This window comes from Euprymna scolopes, chromosome 7 (assembly GCF_053919585.1).
Source record: "Euprymna scolopes isolate OS-2025 chromosome 7, ASM5391958v1, whole genome shotgun sequence".
Taxonomy (NCBI): domain Eukaryota; kingdom Metazoa; phylum Mollusca; class Cephalopoda; order Sepiida; family Sepiolidae; genus Euprymna; species Euprymna scolopes.
Genome location: NC_136488.1, coordinates 88,012,918 through 88,033,431, shown reverse-complemented (window position 1 = coordinate 88,033,431; position 20,514 = coordinate 88,012,918). Strand labels below are relative to the sequence as shown.

The 20,514-nt window shown below is 31.9% G+C and overlaps 1 protein-coding gene across 15 annotated transcripts in view; it reads left to right on the top strand.

Moving 5' to 3' along the window:
- LOC145279823 (protein phosphatase EYA1-like) overlaps positions 1-19,486 on the top strand; it is a 1,162,399-nt gene extending 1,142,913 nt beyond the window's left edge. For 8 of the 15 annotated variants that reach the window (XM_080131218.1, XM_080131213.1, XM_080131216.1 and 5 more), the window contains 5 exons: positions 2,226-2,386; positions 7,146-7,272; positions 12,996-13,117; positions 13,270-13,370; positions 18,833-19,486. In XM_080131218.1, the coding sequence (XP_079987344.1) occupies positions 2,226-2,386; positions 7,146-7,272; positions 12,996-13,117; positions 13,270-13,370; positions 18,833-18,913 (592 nt within the window). In that variant the 3' untranslated portion in view covers positions 18,914-19,486. The remainder of the gene's footprint in view (positions 1-2,225; positions 2,387-7,145; positions 7,273-12,995; positions 13,118-13,269; positions 13,371-18,832) is intronic. The other 7 variants (XM_080131219.1, XM_080131215.1, XM_080131217.1 and 4 more) reach the window with 1 other exon arrangement.
- The last annotated feature ends 1,028 nt before the right edge of the window (positions 19,487-20,514 follow it).

The following is a 20,514-nucleotide window of genomic DNA, read 5'->3' as shown; positions in this document are numbered from 1 at the left end:
AAACAGCTGTAAAGACAGAACCTTGGAGGTTCTGATCAGTGTCAGACAAATTAAGTTGCTATCTATGTTTTTATACACTTAAGCAAGGGGTAGGGGCACGGATGGCTAGAGTACACTCAAGAGGTGGGCGTAGAGGTGGCCTTTCGCTGTTTTCATATTTAACATGTGCTTGCACAGTTGTTTTTATTTTATTTTTAACTTAACAAAATAAGGGAAAGTTTTCAGTATTTTATTTTTAAAGACTAGTCTAAAAGAAGCCGCCAGACTCTTTTCGTATTTGTACATTAGAATGAAGGCACTCTCTGGATTGTGTCAAAAAATGAAAATTGCCTCAGTCTAGAAAGATTTCTCTTTCAGTGGCTGAGGACAAATGGTAAAAGGTAGTATGAGAACAGATATTGACTTTTATAGAGTAAACCATTCGACTCTGATTCCACAACCTTACTTTTTAATATGGGGGAAATCCAGCTCTCCCTAAAAGGGGGCACGGTAGATTAGAACAAAATTAAAACTGTCTTAGTGAAGAAGAAATCCTTCTAAACTAAGGACGGAAAAGATGTGTAGTATAAACAGATACTAAACTTTGATCTTGGTTTTGGTTTGTCTGTTGTACATCACATTTTGGGGAGGGGGTGATTATTCGATGAAGTGCAACGTATTAATAAGATTTCTTAAACACGATCTTCTATTTTAGCCAGTGATTGAGGAAATTCAGGGTTCATACCTTTCCCTTTTGTTTGCATTTGTGCAGAAGTGAAGATAAGACTAAAAATGAATTCTAGTCTGTTTAATTTTTTTTTTTACATAGGCATAACCACTTATCAAGGCCCAAAGGCCACTCGAGGATAAATGTTAAAGAGTGTACAGTAGGGCAGTATAGTAATCGTTCTGGGAGTTGCAAAGTTGTGTTCCACAATATGTTTTGGACAAAACTGGAATATGTGTCCTACTAATCTATATTATATAAAAGAAACTTTGTGTGAGGTCGTTCTCTATGGACTCGGAAAGTACTGGACCGATTTTTTTTTTTTTTTAATTTCACATATTTGATGTGTCTGGGAGTGTTCTTGCGTAGGTTTAATATCGGAATGCGTCCGATAAGTATCGAAATTTGATAATTGAAAAACAAAATCCAATGAAAGAAGGAATCTGATTTTGACAAGAGTTAACACTTTTCTACAACCTAACATCACAAGGGCATTTGAGAATTTTATCACAGTATAAGGAGAAAGCCTCAGCGTATAAAATCAATTTCATATTTTATAAGATAGGGGTGCATTGGAAATGAATGTGTTTTTTTTTTTTTTGTTCTTTTTAAGAGCACAATTGAACCATAATACTTGACTTTTGTACATTTTACTTTAAGTGAAACTGTAAAAATAATTTTATAAAATGAACAGTTGGTTCTTTGATAAGACGGGGGGGGGGTCGAAATGAACAAATGAACTATGATACTTTCTCATTTGAAACTTTAAATGAAGCCATTATTTACAGGTAATTCAATAAAATCCACAGTAGATTCTCTACAGTGCAATGTAGACTAACTCGTTGTGGAAAGGCGTGTAACACTTTCTCTCAGTACACTGAGGATGTGCCAGTCTTCCAACTAAAGCAATCAATCAATAGATTTTATTAAAAATGAGCACTTTCACTAATTTCGATGAGAAAAGTATAGGAAGGTCAAACATTCAATCCCGGACAACGATGGATCTCCATGCTAGTACATTATAAAGTCTTATACAAGCCGGACAGTATCCCTCGTCCCTACCTCTAGCATAAACTTTCTTGCAAAATTAAATTCCACCATAATTTATTTTGATACATTCGTACGCAAATTAGTCGTTTTATTTTAAATTTTAAATAAATATTTAATAATTTAAATGAAAATGGGCAACATTAAGACATTATTTTTCATAAAGATTGTTTGAATTTTGTCTTTGTTTTAATTTTTTAAATTTCTCAAGGTCTTAGATTGTTAAAATTAAAGAAAGATATCAAAAATAATCTATTCAAGTTCGAAACCATTCAGTGACCTTTTAGACATCCTGTATAATGACCAGTGTTGTTTAACATTGTTCGTTTAAAATAATATTCCGACTTTTAGTCGGAGACACGCATGCCCCAAATCTCCAATAGAATGTGTATCCATTTTCTTTTCTCCGTTTAATTCGAATTTAATGCTGCTGGTTTTCATTATCCGTCTGATTTATATTGTCTGCTTTCAGCACGTATAATTTTGCCACGGACGGCTTCCATGCCGCAGCCACAAATACCAATTTATGTATAGCAACTGGTGTCCGTGGAGGAGTAGACTGGATGCGGAAATTAGCATTTAGATATCGTCGAATAAAGGAGATCTACAATAGTTATAGAAATAATGTTGGAGGTGAGTATTATGCTGAGATATTAAACTTTATTCAAAATACATTGATCTTAATTTATTATCTTGTGTGTGTGTATATATATATATATATATATATATATATATATATATTTTGTCTGTAGAAATATACTTTCTTATAATATATACCAATCCTTATTTAAGAAGCTCAATGTAATTACAGAGCAACATAGTGAATAAATGACAAAAAACTATATTCCAAAATTCATGATGTTGACCAGCTTATGATTTATTTCTTTAATTCAGTTGACATTTACAATTCTTGACAGTATCTGTTTCGTAGCGCAAAATCAATCACTTAAGTATTACATCAATCAGTGAATCTATTATGGCCTTAACTCATCAAAAGAAATAGCAACAATCAATCTGTCAAAAGGAAATAGTGTGATTTGACATGATTAAAATCTGAAAATTGGAAGAGAAGCTGCAAATACCTTTAATATGGTTCCATTACGCCATTTTGAATTTTATCAAATAAATCATAAGATGATCAACATCATGAATTTTGGAATACAGTTTTTTTTTGTCATTTATTCACTATATATATATATATGGGTCGTTCATAATGTAATGCTTCCTATTTTATAATATTTTTAATTCAAAACGGTGAAGATCTATGAGGACGAGAGTGCTACCATTAAAACGAGCAACCTTTTGTGCTCCAGAATTTATTTTTCTACATAGTCACCACATTCTCAATACACTTTGGCCAAGATTTCTTCTGATGCACGTTCATGACAGGAGTTGTTTTCTCAGTTTCACACTGTCAATATCTGCAACAGAGAGATGAAACTTTCAAATGATGACTGCATAAGTTCAATCATTATAACAATTTTATTTGCAATCCCCCTCTGATCCATTTGGGTGGAATGAAAAAATAGGAGGCATTACGTTTGGAAGGCGACTTGTGTGTGTGTGTGCGTGTGTGAATGATATATGCATATATATAAAGCATATGAATGAAATATTATGAGTGAAATATATGCATCTTTTGGTTTTTGAATTATATATATATATATATATATATATATATATATATGGATATATGAAATAAGAATTACAATTAAGTTTACCAAATTAATCCAGAATAGCAAACTTATGGTATATTATGAATATTAAAATATTTTATATAATAATATATATATTCATTTGTATATTATAAATATTAAAATATGTTATATAATAATATTTATAGTTGTATATTATAAATATTAAAATGTTATATAATAATATTTATAGTTGTATATTATAAATATTAAAATATTCTATATAATAATAATAATAATATATATATTTATATTTGTATATTATAAATATTAAAATGTTTTATATAATAATATATTTATATTTGTATATTATAAATATTAAAATATTTTATATAATAATAATAATATATATATTTATATTTGCATATTATAAATATTAAAATATTTTATATAATATATTTATATTTGTATATTATAAATATTAAAATATAAGTATTAAAATATTTCTACTCTTCACCCAACCATCCATTCAGGTGAAATTATTTTTCTTTTTTCACCATTCCCTCCGCTTCACTATTTTTATGTACAGTTTCATTAAATACTTTGCAAGCCAAATCTGATTCCGCGTTTTGCTAATACCTGCCCTCTCATGATAAGGAAAGTATTTCTTACGAAACTCTCGCAGGTTAAGGACAATCCACTTAATTTGTTTCCTTTTTGAAAATTAAATACGTTTTTAACTCTTCTTAAAGCGTTTTTAACATGTTTTATTAATTATTTGTTTATATATAAAACTCAAAACTAATATTTTTACATATGTGGTGCTATTATAAGTAAATATAGCAGCTGTAATTTGTGCTGAAGAAATGATTTTTATTTAAAGAAAATATGAAACATCTGTAGATGTTGGTTACATTATATTGATTGTTATACTTCGTGTTGTTCCAAGTTATCATCATTGTGTTTGTGTTTGGAATTATATAAACATCAGGAAAAAAGCAAGTGTGGATTAATCTACGTTTCGACAGTGTTAATTATTTCAGGAGTTTAAGGTAGACTTGAACCCCCGAGAAGATGATTAACATCATTAAAAACGTAGAATTATTTGTATTGTTTTTCTGATATGTATATAATTTTACACACACACACATATGGTATCTCGGAACGATAAAGTTGTTGTCATAAAGAAAATAACACTACAGCTTTATTTTAAAACTTTTATTGAAAAAAATCAATTTAGGTAACTTGATTATGTAGTAGAGTTGACATCTATTCAATGTGGCCGCCTTCAGTTTCAATCACTGTTTTGATACGGGTCCGGAACTGGGAGAATGCCTTTTCCGTAAGCACTGGCAGGAGCTCAACTGACTTTGGTGTTGTGGGAGGTTATGTTGGTGATGTTCTCGATGTATGACCAAAGTAGTTCAGCTGGTTTGAGTCGGGGGAGGAGGGGATGTCTATGAGAGAAGAGTACAAAGTCCTAGCACTCTTTCTGAAGCCAAGTCTGGGTCTCTGTGGACTCGTGGGCCAGCATGGAGTCACGCTGCCACACTCGTCAGTACATCCAGGTACACGTTGGTGTTGACTTTCAAGCCGACTTCGAAGATGTGAGGTGGCACGATGTGGCCTTCACTTGAAACCACACCAAAGACCATAACCGTGGCTGGAAACTTTGTTTTCATCACTCTGGGCATGTCCTTGTTATTTGTGGTAATCTAGCGATGCATTTTGAGAGTGCTGGCAATGGTCCTGTTGTCATAACTTGGATCAGTAGGGAGCATGAGTTATACAGTGGCGCATCTCCAATTTTGCTTGTTGAACATTGTCATTTTCAGACGTTATAGAAGGCTCCTATCCCTCTTATGATTTCGTCAAAACTGGCCAACTAGTAGATGGTCTGCAACAAAAAAAAAAAAAGAAAGAAAACCGGTTTTCATCAAAGGGAAATTGTCTTTTCTTGGGCGACAATTTTATCGTTCTACTCCGCACAAAGTATGACGATCAATGTTACGTAATCAATATGTACATTTTCTCAAATATTTAAAAAAAAAAAAAAAAAAAAAAAAATTTCTTCAACACAAATTACATCTGCAATATTCACTTATCCTAGAAATTTGGAATGTTTTATTTTTTTATTTGTAAAATTGAGATGTGATATTTTAAGATATTACTGAAGTTACCACATTTGACTTTATCAAATATATAAGCACAAAAATAAGGTGAGTATTTAGAAACAGTCTTATTTAAAAAACACTAAAATTGTAGAAACATGTTCATGATGTATGTATCGATCACAGAACAAAGATGTTATATTCCTAAAATCATGTAAGTTGATCAAGTAATTTTTTTTATAGAAAATAATTTTTTAATAGTAAATTGTATCCATTACAAGGTCGATTTGTATCTCTATAGTTCGAATTGAGTTGTCTCGCCATCTATAATATGAATCTTATCTGTCTGTATAAATGTATGTATGTATGTCTGCCTGAAACTTTCGACAGAGGTGACTGATTTTCACGAGATCAGTATCGTTTTGAAGTTCAACACTTCAGATGACAAATATCGAAAAATTGCCTAAAAACATAATTCTTCCACCCTCAACTGGGCACTTTTCTACAGGGAGGGGTCGCTTTTTTCGCCAATATTTTCGAAAGTCATCCCCTCTTTTCGTTTGACTAGCCTTAGTTTAAACCTACGTCACTTCCGGTTTGACGATGGATGCAACGACAAAGACTTCATTTTTTTCTCACGTTCTTTTCCTCCTTCGTGGTACGGGTTCAAGCCTGCCTGCCTACTACCACGTTTTTTTTTTTTCTTTTTGCTCAGCACACACCTCCAAATACCCAGGGAACGCTTGGCACTCAGGCTAGTTATTTATAAAACATGATGAATGAAAATACTACATCTCACTTTGTCATAAAATTTAATTTTCCTAGTAGAAACAAAAACTAGATAATCAATTTATATGATATTTGGAATATGACATCTTTGTTCTGTAACGGGTACATATATCTTTAAGATTGTTCAGTATTTTCCTTTCAAATTAGGCTTGATTCTAAATAAGTACTAAAGACCCTACCTACATCCAGCGGCGTTTAATCTATCTTTAAATATTTTTTTGACATGACATGCCTTTAATAAAAATTTATTGTAATTTTAAAAACTTTGAATTTACTTGAAAATTATTTTGGTAATTATATTTTTCGTGTTAAATCACTCAAATTACTGTTAATATCTAAAAATGAAACTATTGCATGTATATAGGAAAATAGGATAGTAAAATTACAAATGAATAACACCAAATAATCATTTATTATAAACTGTTTTAAACATTGTTATACTTATTAAAGCTTATTAATATACGCCCAAACGCGTTTTTTTTTTTTTTCATTATCTGAACCAAATTTTTTTGTGTGCGTTTTGCAATCAAACTCGTATACAGAATGTCTTTAAAAAAATGTACTCGCACTTCGAATGACGATAGAACCTTTACTGAACATAGAGTAATGGAATAACTTTAAATATAGAAGACAAGTGTAATTGAAGAATCATGTTCGCAACTGTTCAAATTAAGGCTAATGCCATTAACACGCACTAAGTGATTTGCAACCGTTATGAAACTGGTCATTAGAAGTACGATTTTTAAAAAAAATTTAACACATTTTTATATTTAACAATTATTAGTTGAACACATTATTTTATGTTGCCAAACTCCTGATTCCATCTTCAAATGTAATTTCTCGACTTCTGAATCATAGTTTATTTTTCAGGTTTATTAGGTCCACAAAAACGAGAACAATGGCTACAGTTAAGACAGGAAATTGAAAATATGACAGATAGTTGGCTAACTATGGCTTTGAAGTCCCTCAACATCATCAACTCCAGGTAAGCAAACAGAAAAAAAAAATTAATTTTATTCTTAATTTAAGGAATACCTGATTTAATAAATCGTTCAGTGATCTTGTTATCGATATTAAAATGATCCTTTATTTTTGTCAGTGTTGCACTATGGGAAGGTATAAGGTTCGACTCTCGACTCCTAAGATTTAAAAGGTTGCAACTCTGATTCTTTATTTTAAACTGATTTGATAATCACTGCTGATCATTTGGAAATTAAAACATCTGATTCCGTCTCTAGCCCCTTCTAAAAATTTTGTCTGATTCTTCAAGTCTGAGTTCTGCTGTTAAATTTAGATAAATACTACAGGAATATCCCCCCCCCCTCTTTATTTTTTCTTTTTTTTTTTTTTTTTTTTCCTTTACAACTAGATGGGGAGGAGTCACCACTTATCAAGTGGAATTTGGATAGTGCTTGATTATTTAAAATGACGATTCAAACAAAAACATGTTTATATTAGATTTGAAAACAGCCATGTTATAGTCAGCTGGGAAGCAGCCTTGTGGTATTGTGTTCCAGTTCTAAGAAATAAACTTTGCTCATGGAATTTTCGTTTACTTTTAGGCACAGATAGAAAACAAGGGAAATTGTTGGCAATGGTTGTAGCTAGACGAGTGTGTGCTGCGAATGTTCAATGGCGAGGGGAGGACCATAGATAAAAGCTTGGTTAAACACCTGCCATGAAAATATTGATAGAGCAAAGCTAGACTCAATGTCTTTTCTGTGAGAAAGAAGTAGGTTGGAGAAAAGGGCTTCACCCACTAGATTTCAAAGTCGGTTTCATACCTTGTCAAGACAGGAAAGGGTACTCTTTGTAGCATCTTCCCAGATGCTGCAACCGTATTCCATCTTAGGATGCATTTGGTTTTGGTACAGCTAGAGGATTACCATAGGTACGTGTCAGTTTTGTTAGTTGAAAAATTAGGTAAAACTTATAATGCGAATAAGATCTAAGCGCTTTCAATAGAAGAACAGAAATTTGTGTATGATAGTTTTATTTGATGTAAGAAAATAAAAAAAATTGATCCTCTGGGTCAACCATCGAGTCATGGTTAATTTTTTTTTTTTTTTTTTTTTTTTTTCAATCAAGTGTGTTTGCAAAGTCAGTCAAATATTTAAAAAAGAAAAAAAAAAATGCCAAAATCCAAAATTAGGCTATTTCAGCTCGCTGTAAGCCCTCTCCTCTATTTACAGCTACATGTTAAATAGTATAACTACTTGTGGTGATATTTCTTTTTAATATAATGGACTATTTCAATCTTATTCTTTTAATACCTTCGATTGTTAATAAGAGGGACGAGAAAGTGATATGGTATATAATAAGAGGGGGAGGGGGGATATCAAATACCATGCGGTGAAAAAAAGGTGAAAATGATGGATAGAAGTTTAGTAAAACATGGGTTACTTGGTGAGTTAATTGCAAATTGCGACTAATTAGAACAATTGAATTTTTTTTTGTTTCTAAACATAACTGACTCCCAAAACTGAGGAACATTTTAGCCTCTAATTTGTGTGATTCAAATATATAACGGAAAAGGTCTTCAAGAAATAAACGTTGATTAACTCAGTTTTACAATGATATATGGTGCTTGTGCAGTTTAGATAGGGTTTTCAGGTTAAATTCAATTTTATAAATTTTGTTTATTAAATTGACAGGTAAAAGTACAGAGTAGTTAAGAGTCCCCCTCTCTATGTTAGGAATAGCTTTCTAAATATTATTTCAACACAGTCTATAACTTGCATAAGTTCCTAATATTTCATATAGTTTTTGGTAATTTTTTTTATTTTTTATAAAATATAAATTGATTTGGATTTTCGTCATTACTGAAATAGTTCGCAGCTCTGTTGGAGACAAATGCAGAAACCGAGTATTGATTTTATTTGTGTAGATTTAGTTGGTTACTCAGGCAAGAAATTGCTAACAGCATCCAATTTTAATTTGTGTATCCCCATATATTTATAGCACTCATTAAATCCACATTAACAGTTGCCATGACAACACATTGGTTAGTTGTGGGTGGAGATGTAGGTGGGGGGGGTGCATAAGCTGTAGAATTTTTCGCATATCTTGGAGGTCATTAATGGAGGATAATTTGTGTTAAATAAATTTGATATTATTCGTGCAATGCGTTTGTGCCAGTCTGTGATGCATCTACATTTTGACATCAACTCGGGCGGAGAAAGAAATGAGGGAGCGCTCTGAAAGTGCAGACCTCACCCATCAGGCAGCCATAGCGCCCCCTCCCTACACCCAGCTGGCTTCGAGAGTCAACTTGCAAATAGTTTCTCCAAATGTTTATAACATTTTGCTTGTTGCATCTACAATAAACATTAATTTTATGTACCTCCTTACGCACCCACTATAGTCTGAATATATATATATATATATATATATATATATATATATGAGAATAAAGGAAATATTCCGAAGAGATTGAAAAAGAACAAAGCAAGTTATATTGTTGATCAATGTTTTGTCTTTATTTCAATCATCCCAAGGAAGTCTTGAAATAAAGACAAAACGTTCATGAATAACATCGTTTGTTCCTTTTTCATCTCTCCAGATAAAAGTTGAGTTATTGTTGCTCTGGCATTGATATTAAAAGTCCACGTTTCTATTTTTAAAGTGAATACAATTTCCTTATATAGTTAGTCGTGAGTATACCAGCGACTTCAAAAAGGGTAACTAATTTGCATACTCCTTTTAAAAACGAACTTTTAATTGTTGGTATTTTTTTTTTTTTATCGGTTTTCTTATAGGATGATCAGTTTCAATTCACTATTATGCGCGGTTTTATTTATTTATTTTCCACAATGTGCATTTGGAGTTGCATTTTGAGTAAATCTGTCTGTGGAACGGTCTCTACCAAACTACTGTCAATTTTTGATCTACAAACTTGAAACTTTATATATGGGATATTCAGCTTGTGCTATTAAAGGGGTCAAAATTCAAACTTGGGATGCATAGATTGATCTAATATGTATGTTCTCTGCATGCGTAGATGTACATTTGTGTTTAACTGTACAAATTTGTAAAGTTTTGATGTGCACGTCTCGTTAGCTCAGATGATAGCAAACACCATTACAGAACAAAATGTTTTAGTTTCAGTTCTAGCTGATGGCGCCCAAGCCATATATAATTATTTTAACTTTTGAAATCACTTTGTTTTAGGCACAATATAATAATCAATAGAGAATTGACTCTGTAATAATAAATGTGAAATCTACATAAAATACATGGAAGCTTATTTTAAGACGGGCAAAGTCGTGTCGCCTGCTTGTTATGTGTGTGTGTCTGTGTGTGTGTGTAGTCATATGTGTGTAGTCGTGTGGCCTGCTTGTTATATGTGTGTTTGTGTGTGTGTAGTCGTGTGGCCTGCTTGTTATATGTGTGTGGTCGTGTGGCCTGTTTGTTATGTGTGTGTGTGTGTGTAATCATGGCCTGCTTGTTGTGTGTGCGTGTGTGTGTAGTCGTGTTGCCTGCTTGTTATGTGTGCGTGTGTGTGTGTGTGTGTGTGTAGTCGTGTGGCCTACTTGTTATATATGTGTGTGTGCGCGCTTTTTTGGTGTAAATGTTAAATAGTTCTGCTCCTGTTTTGTATGTTTATTTATACTGTCAAGATTTAATCTTCCTCTGAGGTCATCAGATCTAATGTTTTTGAAACTCACATTACATATCTATTGTATGATTCTCATATTATTTCTCTCCATGCAATGCATATCCTCAACCTTCATTGGCCAGATTTCACTTCCATACATCATCACACTGCGTGCACATGCCTGATAAACACTTGCCTCGGTTGACAGTGGTAATGCTCTGCTGGTTAATAATGATAGAAGCTTTCCCTGAACTTTATCCATCAACTCCTAACTAAAATTGAAAGTAATTAGTTAGTAATTAAGATTTATTAAATTTTAATAACCTGTTAACAACATCAAACTAACAACAAAGCTAGGAACTCACGTGGTTAGAATATATGTATGTTAAAAAAAGTCTATACTATACCGAGATTTCAATCTGTCGGCAAATATAATTGATGATTAATGTATATGTTTATTTTACATACATCTGAAAACATGTCTGATTTAAAAGAAATTATGTCATCCTGAGTGTGATTTTCCACTACATTTCGGTCGATGTATCCTCCGACCTTCTCCAGGTGTATCTTGTCGAACTCGGGAATTTGGACAGAATCTCGGGCGGAACCCTATATTTACTTCACGAGGGTAGCATGCTCTTGTTCTGTCAGCCATGACTGGATAAAGGTCCTAAGTAATTCACAATTGTATTATCGGTCGGCCAAATTCAAGAAGATACACCTGAAGAACGTCCTAAGTTATATCGACCGAAACGTTGTGAAAAATGACACTCAAGATGAGAACAATAGTCTGAGGTATCCAAATAATACGAATAACTAATCCTCATCTCAAAAATTCAGAAACGCTAAAAGAAATGGTTGACAAATTGTTTCAGTTATAGTCAAGATTGTCTGCTCTGTTTTGGCTTGCAGTTTCTGGGCTGCAAATAAGACGACGATGACAAGTGAGATATGGTCTTTTCTAATTAATGATTATCTTCATCTCAAACAATGTGAAAGCTTCCACCCTGCCTTTTCCCCCAGTTTTAAGAATGGCTTTGTTTGCTTGATCATATCTAATTATACAGTAAAATACACCTCAGAAACCGGAAATCAAAAGGAGCAGACAATATTGACTATAGCCATTGTTTCATTATTGAATAGTTTTTGACTGGTTCTTTATTTTGCACTTGAATTACCATGGTACATCCAAACAAAGATTTTGTTCGTTATAAACCATACTTGGTATATGATTGTTATTTCCTGTTAATTTCAGTGTTATGTGACTAATAGTTTAAGGGTTTATCGGTTAAATAGTTACACACACACACACACACACACAAGCACTTGCGCATACATCTACTGTTTTGTTTATATAGAAAACAAAACAAAATAACATAGAAAATCGTCATCATATTTGGTTGGATGGCTTTAATAAATTAACTTCGAAAGTAATCTATCTCTGGCCAGGTCTAATATTTATCCCTGCTTAGTAAGGTCGTTCTTATCACTTCTACAAATGCTTTTCTTTATCTTCCCCTGGGAACTGGACCCTGCTATCTCAACTGTTCTACATCCACTCTCATTCATTCTTTCAATGTGGCCATTGGTCCAGGATATGACCTTCAACGGCATTGATTGGTGAGGACCCATTTGGAAGCTGTGACTAACATGGAGTGGCGCTTTATTTACCATTGCTCTCCAGTCCACTTTGGTCTGGAGTGGTAATACCTGTCTGGTGCTACTAGGTCAGCCTGTCTGAAGATACTGGCTTACTAATAAAAAAAAATGTACCTAACATTGACGTTTTGTTTTTCTTTTTTGCTTACAAAACTCAATCATGTTCCGCAAAGTCAAAAACAATTTTCTTCTTAAGTAATAAACTCAAACACCATAAATAAATATTTGAAAATATAAATAATTTAAAGCAACCAAATCAATGTGGCCATACTATCAAAGTCTACTCTTCTGCTCACATTTTTTTTTACACTGTCCAGGTTTATCATAACTAAGCATGTCTTTAAGATTCACATTATATTGTCTCATTCGTATGTTGTTTGTTCAAAGGAAAATCAACTTCGACATATACTGAACAAATTGAAAATATGTTTATATCCTTTCCTACTCTACAGATCCAATTGTGTAAATGTTCTTGTCACTACAACACAACTGGTTCCTGCATTGGCCAAGGTGCTTCTTTATGGACTTGGCGGAGTATTCTCCATTGAAAACATTTACAGCGCAACAAAAATAGGTAAGGATCATCTTTTGATTTTATATTTCTGATAGCATCGATAAATGCTAAGCATTTTGGATAAAAAAAAAAAAAAATTTCCAAGTATTTTATAAAGTTTTTTTTTTCTTTTTTTAGAAAGTATTTTATTTTATTTTTATTTTTTTTTTCAGGTAAAGAGAGTTGTTTTGAAAGAATTGTATCCCGTTTTGGTCGGAAATGTACTTACGTTGTGGTTGGTGATGGCAGAGATGAAGAGGCTGCTGCAAAACAGGTAACGTCTTTTATTTTTTTTTTTTTTCTTTTCGTGTAAACTGTGATTCGTAGTTTTCAAATTATTAGTGCAACTAATGGCTTTTAACCCTAGTGCACTCAATTCTAATTATAGTAATATTACTTTAGTAGCATGCATCAGTGTTTAAAAACTATTGAATAACCTCCATAAAAAAATGTTAGATCACAAAAGTTAAGCAACATTGAGCCTAGCCAATACCTGATGGGTAGCCATTTTGGAATACTAAGCGCTGTACAATGTATTCAGGGAAATGGGTACGTACTTAAGGGAGATGAACGCCCCTTGCTTTGCACACTTCCAGATCACTTTTGGGCAAAGTGTAGAACCTGTAAAACCTCCATCTGATATTCTGGAGGTTTACCATACAGTGGGTAGATAGTTCCTCGTGTTGAAGGCAATACATCTAGGAAACGGGGACTCTGCTAAAAAACCAAACTTGTTGGCCTTGTACGACATTCTTCTAGTGTTGCTGCCACAAACAAAACACCGGTTTCCAATTTGAATGAAACAGCAGAGAAGTAGTAAGGCTTAGAAAACTGTCATGAGAATGATCATGTCTATGTGCAATCTGGTTTCATCAGAGGTAGCGTTACATAATAGGTAAGTGTGCACACACTATCTAGTTTGATATACAGTAGAACTCTTGGACACGATTGCCCTAGGATACAATTTTTTCAGGTTACGATAGTGAATGCCATATTTTTCCGGCCCCTGGTTATGGTATTTGTCCCACCTTACTTATAATACCATTTGATTATATACATATGTATTTTGTTACTAATTTTAATGCCGTACATATCCCAGGGTTCTACTGTAATTATTAAAATATTAAATTCAAAGAAATACCTGAATAATTTTTTTTTTTTTTTTTCATATATGTCTGACTTGCTATTTGCTTTCTCATTTCCTCACGCCACTTGAAATGGTTTAATCCGAGGGGAGACAGGTGGGGTAGTCTAGAAAAAGGCATGTGTTTTATTTAACCTTTGCTTGACAAGATATATTTCTTCATATTTGAGTATCTGTCTATCTTAAGCTGAAACTGTGATTACTATTGTTCTAATAGGGCAGGTGAATTTGCAATTTGTTTTCAGAAAATCAACATGGCAATGGTGATGATAGTTGGAATTTGTGGCTTATGTTAGCCATTTTGCTTGATTCAAGGGCCCAATTTTCTAAGCTGCATATATTAGGTTAACTTCTCAAGAAATGTCCAACAGCATACTCAAATGTAGCCTCTGGTCTTCATACTTAAATTATTTGTTTCTTCTGCTGTCAGATGATGATGATCGGGAGGGGCACTAATTTTTTAGAATTCTACTTGAGGCAAATCTTGATAATTATTGATACAAAGTTTCCCCAAAGGACCAGTAATTGTTGTTAGGCTTTTTGTTGTTTCATCAATTAATTTAAAAATTGCTCTAAATGGCAATTCTAGTGGAACCTGAAAATTGCAAAATTTGCATGTTTAATAATAGAGCCAGAATACTTAATAAATATCAATACATTATTTTATTTTCCAGAAAAAAGGAACATAATTGCAGGTGAATCTATAGAATTAATTTTATCTCCTTGTTAGGAGGACCAGTGCAAACTATGTGCTTTTTTGACAATTTTCTGTCTTGCACTTTACTGCAAAGTCATCACATCTCAAGACAGGAAGTTTACAGCTATAAGAAAATTTATCAAACAGTTTGTCTAGCTGTTCCTTCTTTCTTTTCACTTTGGATGCTGCAAGAAATTTCCTGTCAATCTGTTTGGCCCTCTTATAGCAAAATATATTGACTTTCTGTCCTATATAACGTTCCCCTAACAAGGGCAATTGTGGATTAACTGCTTGCCAAATACTAATTAATTCCTTAGCAATTAACTTAGAAATCTCATTATTTTCTAAGTGGGGATAACTGTTTTCGAGGAAATAACTAAACTGGACGACTTGTGAAGTAGGGGGGGGGGGCTGTTTCATCCACACAAGGTGGACCAGCAAATTTTGTGAACCACAAGTTAAAACTGAACGTCGTGCTTTTACTGACATTCTAATCTGAAAAGTAAAATAAATGGATTATAACTGAAGGAAACTGTTTTAGGCTATCTTCCAGTTTCATATGTAAAAAAATAAGTGCTAGTTATAAAAAATAATGAAAAACTTTGTAGAGTTGAATTAGATGTATTGAAGAGAGGACCAGACCAAATCAGAGGCATAGTTATGTTTAGTTTAGACATTCTTTTGCAGACTTTAGCTCCTCCTTTGATAACATGAATTTATCCGTAAAGAGATTCATTCTTGCTGTAGCTGTGCCATTTTAAACGAGTGTTTAGAGTTTGAAAAACCGGTGCTTGTGCATCTATGTTACTATGCTATTTTTAATAGTATTTTCAAGTTAAATTTAATTTTTATAAAATTTTGCTTATTAAATTCTTAGGTGAAAGTACAGAATAGTTACAACACAACCTCCCATCCTCCCTATGTTAAGAATGGCTTTCTAAATAAGTTATTTTAGCACAGTAACATGTATGCACAAATAACGAAAACCCCTTAGAGTTTCTTTATTTACTCATATTAATCTTTGTGGGTTATCTGATTTTAAAACTATAATTTTAGAAGAAAAACACTGCTTAAAACCAATTACTCCCTAAAAATAAAAGAAATAAAAATTTGACACTAATTTTCTGCAAAGCATTTTTTTTTTTTATTAAGTAGAAAAACTTGAAAATTTACGTGGTTATGTTTCCTAAAGAATGTGTAGAATAAAATTGTATGGGCTATTTTTATTTATTTATTTTTTAATATAAAACTGGAGTATTACCATATTTTAACAAAAATTTCAAATAGAATCTAATGTGAAATGTTAGGTTGGTGCAAAAATATTTTTGACGTTCGTTTGAAACAATGTCATTTTTTGACGTTCGTTTGAACGTCAAAAATATTATTTTTGATGTTCGTTTGAACGTCAAAAATATTTTTGACGTTCGTTTGAACGTCAAAAAATGACATTGTTTGCACCAACCTAATAGAAAAACAGATTAAAAAAGATAAAACAAATGTTTAAATTCACTGCAGACACTTGAAATATAATATATATTTTAAACAAGTCTTTCGTTTCTCCTTTCGAAATAATTAAGCCTAAATCGTAATGTTTTCAAATTAAATAATAAACAAACGTTAATTTTCAATATCAATAACGAGCGTGTTTTGCGACGGTGAAATCTAAAATGTTTCACCCCCCCAAAAAAGTTCCTGAAATGAAAAAGCGAACTTTGGTCGCTATTATTTAAAAATATAATTTTGCCTTTACACTTAATATTTATTTTATTAATTCATTATCCTCACTCATAAATTATTGGGGAGCTGGATTTTCCCCACATTAAAACCGACCTTATATCTAACTCTGCCCTCGTGGTGAGGCAAGTACAAAGGAACATGTTAGGGATTGGGCGAAGTTTCTTTACTTGGAGTCCCCTAATTTTGGAAATTTTAGATAGTGGAGTAGCTTATCTCAACTAATCGTGAATATATAGATGAAAAAATAATATAATGTCTACATTTTATTATTAGGAAAGTATTTTTCACTGGAGAGGCATGAATTTAACAATTTTTTAACTATGCAAAATAGCCATCTGATAAACCGTGAAATAGAGAACGGAATAAAGTTTTCTTTATTATTTATAACAATAAATAATAAAGAAAACTTTATTCAATATAATTGAATCTCCTTGTGTAATTGTGGATGTGCTATATCTGCAATATGTTGAACTTAGTATACCTAGGAATGAAAAATTATAATTGTTTTTCTCCTACTTATTCAGAAATTTATTCATACAAAAAATATATATAAGAGCAAATTATTTGAATCCAAAAAAATGTTGCGAACGATTCAAAGAGCAAAGGGTTCAACTATTAAAGAAAATATTTTAGTTCCATTTCTCTGGTGAATGAAGATTTTTTGAAGAAATAAGTTGAAATATTCATCTTTATAGTTCTTTGAGAGTTATATTATTGCAATGGAAAGTGGATATATATATATATATATATGGTGTCTATTAGTATATACGTAGTGTCTTATTATTGGCTCACAAGGAGCTTTCACACAGGTCTTCAGAGACGTTTCCCTCAAAACAGCCTGTGGTGTTCACTGAAAGCTGAGTGACAAGTCTCTCCAGGTTTCCTGTACTCTCCACCTCTTTCGATAACATTTGCATTATCGCAACAGCTACTTTCCATTGATTTCTCGTTGGCAGCAACTATTGGTCTTTGCTTGGATTTGAGTGGCACTAAGCCTCCCCAAGGTCCCAGTTCTTTTCGAACTTATTTAGCGGAGGTCTTTTTCTTTTTCTTTTCTCTTTTCTTTTTCTTTTCTCTTTTCTTTTCCTTTTCTCTTTTCTTTTTCTTTTTTCTTTTTCTTCTCTTTCCTTTTTCTTTTTCCTTTTTCTTCTCTTTCCTTTTTCTTTTTCCTTTTTCTTCTCTTTCCTTTTTCTTTTTCCTTTTTTCTTTTTCTTTTCTCTTTTTTCTTTTCTTTTTCTCTTTTCTTTTTCTCTTTTCTTTTTCTCTTTTCTTTTTCTTTTTTTATTTTATTTTTTATTTTATTTTTTATTTTATTTTTTATTTTATTTTTTATTTTATTTTTTATTTTATTTTTTATTTTCTTTTTTATTTTCTTTTTTATTTTCTTTTTTATTTTCTTTTTTCTTTTATTTTTCTTTTATTTTATTTTTCTTTTATTTTATTTTTCTTTTATTTTATTTTTCTTTTATTTTATTTTTCTTTTATTTTCTTTTTCTTTTATTTTCTTTCTTTTATTTTCTTTCTTTTATTTTCTTTCTTTTATTTTCTTTCTTTTATTTTCTTTCTCTTTTATTTTCTTTCTCTTTTATTTTCTTTCTCTTTTATTTTCTTTCTCTTTTATTTTCTTTCTCTTTTATTTTCTTTCTCTTTTATTTTCTTTCTCTTTTATTTTCTTTTTCTTTTATTTTCTTTTTCTTTTCTTTTTTATTTTCTTTTCTTTTTTATTTTCTTTTCTTTTTTATTTTCTTTTTTCTTTTCTTTTTTCTTTTCTTCTTTTTCTTTTCTTTATCTTTTCTTTATCTTTTCTTTATCTTTTCTTTATCTTTTCTTTATCTTTTCTTTATCTTTTTTTCTTTATCTTTTTTTCTTTATCTTTTTTTCTTTATCTTTTTTTCTTTATCTTTTTTTCTTTATCTTTTTTTCTTTATCTTTTTTTCTTTATCTTTTTTTCTTTATCTTTTTTTCTTTTTTTTCTTTTCTCTTTTCTTATCTGGTATCTTATTATTATCATCCTTATTATCTGGTGTCTATTATTATATGCCTTTTCTCACAATATTCCTGTAGTCGGTGCATGATGTCCACCCCATTTAACTCTTCCAGAAAAATCCAACATTTAAGTGGCAAAGTATTCAATTTTTATTTTTCTAATTTTTTACAGATGAACTGGCCATTCTGGAGAATCTCCAATCATTCCGATCTGGCTGCCTTACATCATGCACTGGAACTGAGTTACCTGTAGAAAAAGTATCTCTTTCTCTTCAGCCAGCTAACCAATAAAATCAATCCGCCAGTGGCCATTTTATTTTCATTATTTTTATTTTTTTTTTGTTTTGTTTTTTTTACACCGGAAAAAAGAACATGAAAAGAAAAAAAAGAAAACCACAAAAACAATCATAGATGACAAGCAGCCTCTCAGTATATGATGACTTGATCATATCAGCAGCAGTGACAATGATGACCTTCTCCTCTTCCTCTCGTCTTTCTCCTCCTCTTCCTCCACCACCACCACTACCATCACTATTACCATAGTAGCAGCAGCAGCAACAGGAAGTCATTGTCTTCCCTTGCTGCTCACTAACCTTCTTATACCAATTTTTATGTTGTTTTTGCCTCCCTTATTTATATCTTGAGTTCAGTTGAAGATATTGATCCAGTTTTATTATGGGACGTTGGCAAACCTGTTCGTGGTCCCTTGAGTGAGTAACGGATTTTAAAAAGATAAATCTAAGAAACGAATGTCAACATTTGAATATAGCAAGGTCGAAGATAAATCTTAACTGGTTTATTCTTTTTTTTTTTTTTTTTTTTTTTTGTCCACTTCAGCGTTTACCGTTAAATTATGTCTTCTATAGGTTTTCGGATATGCTGAAAACGAATATCATTTTTAAATTTGGTGCAGATAAGTAGTTTTTTAACTATTAATACATTTATTATCCAATATAATCCATTGTGTTTACGGGATGCCATATTTCTTCCCAGCTAAAGTCTTAATGCGCATGCGTGTTACACAACACTACCTCCCCTCCCCCCCATGTTAAAAATGGTGAACGCCATTGTCGGTAAAAATGTTTTAATATCCATAAAACTACTTGTTTGCCCCAAATTTTAATGTGATATTAGTTTTCAGGAGATCCAAAAACATAAGTCATTTTAAGGGTGGAACCAGTGTATCCACCCCCTTTTTCGGTTTTGTTTAAATAACAGTTGTGATGTTTAACTAGGTCACCTGGACAAAATGTGAAAGATATGACAAGGCAAACATTTTAAAGAGAAAAAGAAATCAGTATAAAGAAATTCAGACGACTGTCTGGTTTGAAAATTAATTTTTATTTTTAAAGTATTCTTTATTAATTATTTCTAACCTATTTCTGAACCGGTAATTTTATCACTTGACAAAAAAAAATCAATTCTACCTGTTTCCTTAAGCTAAAAGAAACCAGCTTACCAACCCTCAAGTCTGAGAAGCAAGATTAATAAATGCTCTTCTTATGCTCTTCAGACTCTCTATTCATTTGCTTAGTTAGGGGGAAGCTTCGACATGTGCTTGAGAACAAAAACTCCACCCAGGAGCTCGTTTATTATTATTATTTTTTGTCATCACAGGTATCATTTAGCAGATCATACAGAAGTATTTGCTAAATGAAGCTTCAGGTTCGTATGTATATACGGCTGGATGAAACTTGTAGATTTTACCGTTCTCCGCTCACTGAAGGAATACAATTTCCTGTTTTCAGTAATATTATTTTGCAAAGCTGCGACATTCTCTCTTCTGAAATGATTGTTGCAGGAATTTTTTGCCATAAGCAGGAGGTTTTTCCTCAGCACCAACCCTAATAATCT